General features: G+C 44.0%; 1 protein-coding gene across 1 annotated transcript in view; it reads right to left on the bottom strand.

The window, feature by feature from the left end:
• Positions 1-10,000, bottom strand: part of LOC134459961 (transmembrane protein 163a) — a 114,040-nt gene that overhangs the window by 1,260 nt on the left and 102,780 nt on the right. Inside the window, exon 7 of the mRNA XM_063212468.1 lies at positions 150-291. Within this exon, the coding sequence (XP_063068538.1) occupies positions 150-291 (142 nt within the window). The remainder of the gene's footprint in view (positions 1-149; positions 292-10,000) is intronic.

Here is a 10,000-nt window from a genome sequence, read left to right as displayed (position 1 = left end):
GAGTTGTTATAAGTGGTTCCGTTAGTGGTGATAGGGAAGACAGTTCGTATAGTTAAGGAGTACGGTAGGTAGGCGCTAGCTAGTTAGCCTAGTTAGAGGGGGGTGCAGTTACTCTCACTGAAGGCCCTCCAGGGACCCGTCTGACTCACTTGACTCCGTAGGACAGGATGATGAGGCCGATGAGGATGCCTATTGTCCCGTCCAGGTACCAGACCTCCGGGTCGTGCTTGAACACCTCCGCACTGATCAGGATGGAGAAACCCATGATGCCGCCCACCAGCGAGTTGAAGCCTGGACAATGACAAACACACAGAACAAGACATTAGGACCTGAAAGTAGAGGTAAGTCAGCTAATGGCAGCGCCCATGAAGCCTCGGTGTCAACAGACACAAATGAAACACACAAGACGAGACTTCAGTGGGGTGTCCCAAGTTAACCTGAAGGTAGAGCTAAATCAGGTAATAAAGAGCCTGTGATGTTGCCCGCCAGCGAGTTGAAGCCTAGGTGTCAACAAACACACAAGCACACAAAACAAGACATCAGTGGGGTAGCCTATTCCACCAGGGAGCTAAAGCCTGCAATGGTGACAAACACAAACGAAACACATAATACTGGACATCAGTGGGCTATTCCCAGAAGGTGGTTCAGTCAACCTGAAGGCAGAGGTACAGTAAATCAGCTAATAACAGAGCCCATGATGCCGTAGTGCCCACCTGAGGGATATTCCAAGAGCATGGCTAAGTGATGAACCTGGCTAAGTGATGAACCTGGCTAAGTGATGAACCTGGCTAAGTGATGAACCTGGCTAAGTGATGAACCTGGCTAAGTGATGAACCTGGCTAAGTGATGAGGTTAATACAGTAAACCTGCTATTAAGAACATGAGGACTAAGGGCTCCTCTATTAGGTGATTTACTACTTCCTCAAGGTTAACTTAACCTGTTTTACCACTAGGCCATGTTCTTGGAATATGCCCCCAGGGAGTTGAAACCTGGACAACAAACACAAACACAACATTCAACAATTGAGAGTTTCAATAATTGCAAAGGCTTTAAAAAGTCCTGTTTTATTGTCAAATACATTTCAAGACGTTCAAGACCTTTGTCATTATGCACTGCAGTACAGTTCTCTGCTGCAAGAATGCAAAGATAAGGGTATCAATGTCTCAATACGTCAAAAAAAACAACTTAAACACAAACAAATAAATAAAGTGAAACGCCAACAGGAACCATTTTGACAGTAAAATTTAATAAAATGGTACTGAAAGCCATGGCAAAGCAATCAACACTTTGTTTGCCATGACTTTCATGACCTGCTGGATGAATGAGACTCTTCATAAACACACAACAGTGTATGGTGCTGCATATATACAATAACTCACAATATACAAGCACTGTTGCAGTTAACTTATCCTGTGTAGGAACAGGGGGATGCCATGACAACAGTGTCTGGGGAGCAGTACGAACATTGTGTGCTCAGGGTACCTCAGAGACCATTACTGCTGTCCTGCCAGTGGAGGCATAGGAGTCTGCAGTCAGAGGTCCATGACCGTAACCAACCATTGCCACCACTAACCACCAAGAGGGTCAGGACAGGGCAAGACAGAAGACAGCAGGGGTGTCAAAAGTAAAAGTAAAAAAAGAAACATAGTTTCTTCCCAATACAGGTAGCTTGTCTCAGTACAAAGTAGACTTGTGTACTTGTCTTACAGGCAGCTGACTCTGTGCTGGTTGGATCAAGTTTGTAGTGGATTCTTGTTGAGTTTTTAGGGTTTTCAGTAACAACACAGTCTATCTACCTCATGAAGTACATTGGTGTAAATGGTGTAACAACTACTCCAAGGAGTCTAGTTGCTAACAACTAAACTCCTTGGGGAACGCTGACCTGTGTGAAAGACAATATTCACAGATACGTGCGTTTCATTGCCCTCTGCTAACTGCTGTTTGAGTTGCTCTCAAATCTGCAAACGCCACAGGGATGGATGATTGATCTTCACAGAAACGCCTCAAAATGCTCTTTTCTTTTACTCATTTTCTACCTGGTACAGCTCGAAACAGCACGACTGGGCCGCCATTTTTTCGGTTTCAATTAGTCAGGTACGGCATGACACAGCACAGCACAGCTCGAAAACCAGCCTTTGTTATTTTGGCTGGCTGAACCGAGCTGAGCGGGTCTTTCGCTGCCTACTGCCAAGAATCCTGTACCTCAGCTCATCTTCACTGGTGAATCAAAAAATGATCATGGTGGCTACCAGATCAACTCTCTTGGAATGCTCTTTAGTTTGACACTGTATTACTTTGATATTAAAATCAAAGGCATAAATCAACATTGTAGTATCCTAATATGATTGCTGTAACTATTTATACCCTACTTCGGTGGAAGAGAATATCTGTCGGCCTTACGTTAGGTCAACTAGCCTACATAAAGTAATGCTACGTGACAGCACCAAAGACGTAACTCCAACCATACTCCGGGACCGGGTAACAGTTTGTAGTGGAAAGGGAAACACAAACCGAGCTGACTGAACGGCACCACTCACGGCACGGCACGCCGGTAAGTTGCAAACTTAGAGAAATGAAACTGTCGAGAACTGCACCCTGGAGTAGACACACAGACAGACCACCAGACAGACAGATTAGTTTCAGAGCCTCTGCTACTGTTGTTTGCATTGTTCTCAACGCTGTAAACACAATGTAGACAGAGTTTGTATACAGTCGCTGGGGGGGAGATATAAATCCGCCCACCACACAATAGGCGAACAGCAACAGGGAGATTTGGTCTTCTGCTGCAGCTGCTGACTTTAATGAAGAAGAAAAATTGGGAAGGGGGAAAAATGTAATAATTTCATTACAACAAGTTGAAATCATTTAGAAAAAGCAGAGCAATCAATCCAGAAGGGGGGGGTCTCCTCACCCCACAACCCACATATCATTACATTACACTTCGCTGACACTTTTCGACCATTTTTTCGACCATGGATGGAGGTGTAGGGAGAGGTAAGGGTGGGATTCAAACCTGCAACCCTCTGGCCTTAAGACCATCTCCCTATCCATCAGCCCACCATGAGCAGCAGGGGATGAGTCAAATACCATGAGCAGATAACAGCTAGTAGCCTGCAAAAGGAAAGGGAAAACAATAACAACAACAACAAGCATTTATATGTATAGCACATCACAACTTTATATACAGTTGAATCAAAGTGCTTTCAAATACACAAACACATTCTCACATTCACAAAACAGCACTGCAGGCTGCCAAGAAGACGTCAGTTATCTGGCGTTCGCGTGAGAAAGTGTGTGCGCGCGCACACATACACAGTACTGATAGTCCTATATTAGATTAGTCTGGAAGCGATCGTAACATGGCCTGTAATTTCATAACATCAAAAGATGGAGAAGAGGGAAGATATGATGCTAAAGGACACAAATGGAGGAATATTGTCATGGAAATGTCCCAGGTGACTCATTGTTAAGAGGAAGACACAAGTAGAGAGAAAAAGCAATGTCCCCATTTCCATGTCTCGCACTGTGCCACTCGCAATGAAGTATGTGTGTAATATAATATTTTCTCCTAACTGACTGTTGTCTGCTGTAGAGGAAGTAAACAGTTTGATTTTAAAAGCATGAAAATGGAACTATTTGCTTTTGCCTTTAAAGAAGAGTAGGCATACTCAGTTGATGCAGAGAAACATTTGCGTAATACTCATTAAATGGCTGCGTTCTCCAAACAAGCCCTCTGCTGCTTGTCATCCAAATAAATAAATACACTCCCTGACTCACAGCAAACGGAAGAGAGGAACACATTTTTTAAGTGTGACGAAAAACTTGAAAGGAGAAAACTCATTAAAATTTGTCCGCATCATGCAATTACATTAAGGGATGACAATAGACAGGAAATCTTTATGATATTTCAGCATTCAACATCCGATCATCATTACAGTCCATCAGCAGCCTCATTGTTGGAAGGCAGTGGCATACAGGAAATGAAGGGTATTGTAGTGTAGATAAAAATTATGGAAATAAAACATGAGACTCGTGACTCTATGAATCACCATGCCTTGAGATCACCATCATGTCTGTTAATTTCTCAGATGACTTGGATGACTGAAGTGTTACACCATGCCCTTTACTAATATATATTAACATTACTATGATTAATATAATGACCTGTAATATAAATATAATTAACAAGATATGATGCTGAAGGACACAAATGCTGTTGGCTGACTGTTGGCATGGAAATGCCTGAGGTGACTCACTGTTAGGTAGACACAGGTAGTGAGCGAAAGTAATGTCCCCATTTCCATGTCCCGCATTGTTCAACTCGCAGTAAAGTATAATATAATGTGTATAATATGATGTATGTGTATAATATTTCCTCCAAAGTGACTGCTGTCTGCTATATTCTGTTTTAGATGAAGTAAACAGTTTGATTTAAAAAGCGTGAAAATGGAACTATTCGCTTTGCCTTTAGAAGAATGCTCGGTCGACGCAGAGAAACATTTGAATGCTCATGCAAACAAGCCCTCTGCTGCTTGTCATTCAAATAAATAAATACACCCCCTGACTCACAGCAAAGGGAAGAGAGGAATATGTTTTATTTAGGGCTGGGACTCGATAAAAAAATGTAATCGAATTAATCTACAGGCTTTGAAATTAATTAATCGAATTAATCACATTTTAACCGCATTTAAATATCTGACTTGAGAACAGTGAAAATTTTGTTTTTTCACATGGATTTTGAATAATTACAATAAATAAGCTTAATCTAAAAATATTATACATTTTTAAAAGAAGGGAGAACTCTTCTCAATTTCAGCAGGCTGCTCACCATCAGGCGTAATACTGCCCTCCACTGGTCTAATCCAGAACTATGTAGCTATATTATACTGCGATTAATTTTTAAAATCGTGTTAATTAAGCAATCGCATTGTGTGATAAATCAATCTAAATTAATGCATTCAATTCCCAGCCCTAGTTTTATTAAGTGTGACGAAAGACTTAAAAGGAGAAAACTATTTCAAATTTGTGAATTAAGGGATGGCAATAGACAGGAATCTTTACAGTAAAGACATTCGATCGTCATGACAATCCGACAGCAGAATCATCGCTGTAAAGCAGTGGCACACAGGAAATGAAGGGTGTTGTAGTGTGGTACACAAAAACAGTCATTTAAACAAACAGGAAGTAAACAAACTTGTGACTATGATTGAATCACCATGTCATGAGATCTCCATCATGTCTCCGTTCATTTCTCAGATGACTTGGATGACTGAAGTGTTACACCATGCCCTGAGGACCAAAAGTATTTTGCCTATATCAGTCTTTAATATTAATATAGGACCTAATTAATAAATTAATACAGTACTGTACATAAGACTAAACTGAAAACCGAACTGTATACCACTCAGCCGGGTGTTTAACAACAATAGATTTAATGTAACTAAAGGTGTGCCTTAAATATGAAATCTTCTTCTTCTAAATATTCTACCTTACTGCAGTAGAATTTTGTACCATATCTCGAGATTCTACAGTTCCATTGTTGGATTAGTGTTCTCCAGTCTCCTCTATGTTGCACAGACCTCTGAATGTTTTTCTCTCTCTCTCTCTCTCTCTCTCTCTCTCTCTCTCTCTCTCTCTCTCTCTCTCTCTCTCTCTCTCTCTCTCTCTCTCTCTCTCTCTCTCTCTCTCTCTCTCTCTTAACAGTACATTTCCACCATCCTGTTAGTACCATCTGATTCTCACTGTAGTGCAGGCCTCTCAGTTTCTTCTTTCTCACACTGACAGTTGGCAGTGGGTGCAATGCCCCCAACCCCCAGCCCTCTCTCTCCCTCTAACTGGAAGTCTGGCCTCTGCTTAGTAAACTAGCCTCCAGCTGTATCGCAGCACCCCAGCCCACTTTTCTCAGGCAGAGCAGCATGAAGAGTTTCGGTTGGCTGCGGCTCAGTCTTGTCAGATAGATTTCCGACTGGCCAACTCACAGCCCCGACAAGACACGGGGAGTGCTTCTGCTTCAGCTTCTGTTTCCATACATACGGCGTATGCCCTACAAATGACACCACACCTTAGTCCTCCTGACAAAAAAACCTTACTGCAAGCGACAGGGAGTGTTCCTGCTTCCATACAGTCTGTGCCCTACAAACGACACGACACCCGAGTCACTTTGACATACAATCAGCTACAGGATCTACTTCCATACAGATTGTACAGCCTGTGCCCTACAAATGGCACAACACCTGAGTCATTTTGTCATAACAAAATAACTGTAGTGTCCATACACTACATACACTGGGTGCCCTACAAAAGACACCACATCTGAATCATTCAGTCAGAAACTTAACCAAAGAAATACTTGTGATACTGTATATGGTGAGGAAAACATAACACTATGTGACCTCCAAATAACACTTCCATCCTTTGGAAATAAATGATCTATACTTAACATGGTGGTAAGAGCAGGGCCAAATTCCTGATCGGGCCAGTATTGTGCAGTGCCCAGGGGCCCATGGAGTCCAGGGACCCAGTGGGGTTCATAGCGATGCCAATGCTGATCTATATCTCTATCGGTTTATATTTACAATCTCATACTGGGTTAAACGTTGCACCTAATTTAACTTCAAATTTTCTTCCCGACCCCCTTACAAAAGTGTCTCTTAACATCTTAGCTAAACCCTTGAATCTTTTTGGAAACTAGCGATGGCCATGGAGAGGGGGCCCTTTCTTGTTGTCCGGCCAAGGGGGCATATAAACCATCTCTGAAGGTAGATGATAGATATGAAAAGACGAAAAGACATTTCAATGATCACACCAGTTGGGGTACAAATTGTTGTTATAGATGTCGAGATTACAATCAAAGATGGCCCATGCCAAGTAACTTTCCTTAGAAGCAAAAAATCCTGCTTTCCCTCCAGAGACAGGAGCAATTATGAAGAATCTGCATATGAGGTTCAGTAAATGTCTCGCTTCTATCAGTCTTATGTAATGGGAAGAAATCTGATCCGCAGGGTTTGAGGTCACCCAGGCAACCATCCCCTGATTCCGCAAAGTTGCTATTAGCAACCACTTCCCCTGGCTCCACCCACCACAGGGCTATGGTGTCCTCAGAGGAATAAACAGTACAGCATCACTGCACATTTCTACCTTTGCCAATGAGGTTATGTTTTTTGGCAGAGGTTTTTTTTTGGTGGTTGGTCTGCAAAATAACTCGCTAACGCTTCACTGTATCAGAATTCTGAAAATTTGTTGGTGTTGGCAGTACATCATGGCTTAAACGGATTCGATTTCTGCTCATCTGAGCGGTTCAGGTAATTAGAACAAATAATATGGTGAGTAGTATACGTATATATTAGCTGGAATATGTATTATTATTATGATTATTATTACTTGGGGATTGTATTGGTTGGATCTGATTACTGACTTGTATGTGTGAGAGTATGTGTGATTATTGGTGTAATTGAGGTGTTCCTGTGGAGTCCATCACTCATGAACCCGACACCTCCTAGTCAACACTCCAGTTTGGGCATGGGAGGCACAGTACAACACCGCTGAGCTAAAGAAACACTCCGATAGCTCAGCACTACTCATACAGGGCTTCGGGAGGGAGGTTTACTAATGTTCCGCGCTACTCCACACTCTGCTAGTTGGTCTCCAGTTGGTCTTCAGTTTTAGGTCCCTGCTGCCCTGCTTGAGTTCTGTTGCTTACTGTGAGATCCGCCGTGTGGAAAAACACAGCAGGAGGCGTTTAGGCATTCAGCGTGACACCCACATTTTTTTGCTGAGCCAAAACAGCAGGCAGCATCGGCCCGGGACAGCTGCTCTATCTACTACAGTAGGCAATGCCCCAAGGACATCAAAGACAAATCGATGAGCGACATGATTGGTCGTGAACAGCGTGAGGAGGCCGGTGATTGGCTGGGGATAATGTGAGGAGGTTCGCCATTGGCTGGGAGTGGCGGGGTGCCTGTAGGGATTGGCTGGGAGCAGTGGTGCAGAGGCTGCTGCGGTGTGGGTGGAGGGCTGGGCGTGTCTGAGGAGAGGAGAGGAAAGTGGGGCATCCTGCAGCCAACATCCGCACCTGCTATAGCATCAGCACTTTCACTAAACACACACACACACACACACACACACACACACACACACACACACACACACACACACACACACACACACACACACACACACACACACACACACACAATCAAACTCTCTCTCTTCCTCTCTCTCTCTCTCTCTCTCTCTCTCTCTCTCTCTCTCTCTCTCTCTCTCTCTCTCTCTCTCTCTCTCACACACACCTAATCAAACATTCATGTTTTCATGCAAACATGCTTTAATGTCATGTTCTTACACCATACTCTTGCTCATATGGTACATTCATATGTACACACACACGCACACACGCACACACACACACACACACACACACACACACACACACACACACACACACACACACACACACACACACACACGCACACACACACACACACACACACACACACCTCCATATGTCAACCCCCCTTTCCCCACCCAGATACAGACCCTGCCCCCCCCACACACACACATACACACACACACACACACACACACACACACACACACACACACACACACACACACACACACACACACACACACACACACACACACACACACACACACACACACTCACACCTTCCCTGTGGAACTGCCCTTTCTTCTTTCTTCTTTCTTTGTTCTTCTATCTCTCTGTACTTGACTCTCATCTTCTCACCAAAAATAAATAAACCCTCCTCTCCGCCTCTCACTCTTTCACTTCTCACCTGTCTGTTCTTCTGCTTCTTCACACTCTCAGGCCAGGGACAGATTATGACTCCATGGGCCCCTGGGACAGACGATAAGAAAGCCCCCCTCTCCATGGGTGTTGCTAGTTTCCAAAGAGATTCAGGGTTTTAGGTAAGAAAGTAGAGACCCTACGTTGTTGGGGATTAGGGGGTTTGAGCCCCGAGAACATCTGAAAATCCAGTTGCTAAAAGTGCAATATTTAACGCAAGGTGAGAAGGTGAGTTTCAGGGGCCCCTGAAAGGCCCAGTAGGCCCGTGCAGTAATTCATCATGTCTTGCGCTGTCACCTCCCCTGTCTGTAGCTCATACTCCCCCCTCTGTCCAACTTTTCCTCCCCCCTCCAACTGCACACACACACACACACACACACACACACACACACACACACACACACACACACACACACACACACACACACACACACACACACACACACACACACACACACCTCCATGTGTCAACCCCCCTTTCCCCACCCAGATACAGACCCTGCCCCACTCTGCTACTCAAGTGTGTGTGTGTGTGTGTGTGTGTGTGTGTGTGTGTGTGTGTGTGTGTGTGTGTGTGTGTGTGTGTGTGTGTGTGTGTGTGTGTGTGTGTGTGTGTGTGTGTGTGTGTGTGTGTGTGTGTGTGTGTGTGTGTGTGTGTGTTGTGTTGTTGCTATGGAGCATCAGCATGGTGATCGGTTTCTAGGGCAGAGTGAGAATCAGCCCCTCTATAATTAAGGAGTACAACCTTTTGCACATTAGACATTAATATGCTCATTAATATTCATTTCTGTTTAATACTATGCCCTCCAACTCTGGCTATTTTGGTCTCTTTTGGGAGGGGGGTGGATGTTGCTAATGATCTTAATCGGGGGGATATTGCTGCACCCAGTGTTTCCCAATCTTTTTTGTCTTGAGTACACCTTAAGCCATTCTAGGCCCTTTACCACTGTCTGTTTTCTACCCGGTACACCTTGACACGGCACGACTTGGCCAGCCTTTATTATGTTTCGATTACCAAGTATGACAAGGCACAGCTCGAAAACCAGCCCTCGTTTTTTCGGCCGGATAAACTGAGCTAAGCGGGTATGTCGCTGCCAACTACCCAGAATGCTGTGTGTCAGCTCGCCCTCACCGATGAATTAAAAAACAATCATGGCGGCCACCAGATAAACTTTTTTGGAATGCTCTTGATG

Source organism: Engraulis encrasicolus, chromosome 12, assembly GCF_034702125.1.
Source record: "Engraulis encrasicolus isolate BLACKSEA-1 chromosome 12, IST_EnEncr_1.0, whole genome shotgun sequence".
Classification (NCBI taxonomy): domain Eukaryota; kingdom Metazoa; phylum Chordata; class Actinopteri; order Clupeiformes; family Engraulidae; genus Engraulis; species Engraulis encrasicolus.
Note: the sequence above shows the minus strand (reverse complement) of the source record. Positions and strands in the feature narration are given on the sequence as shown.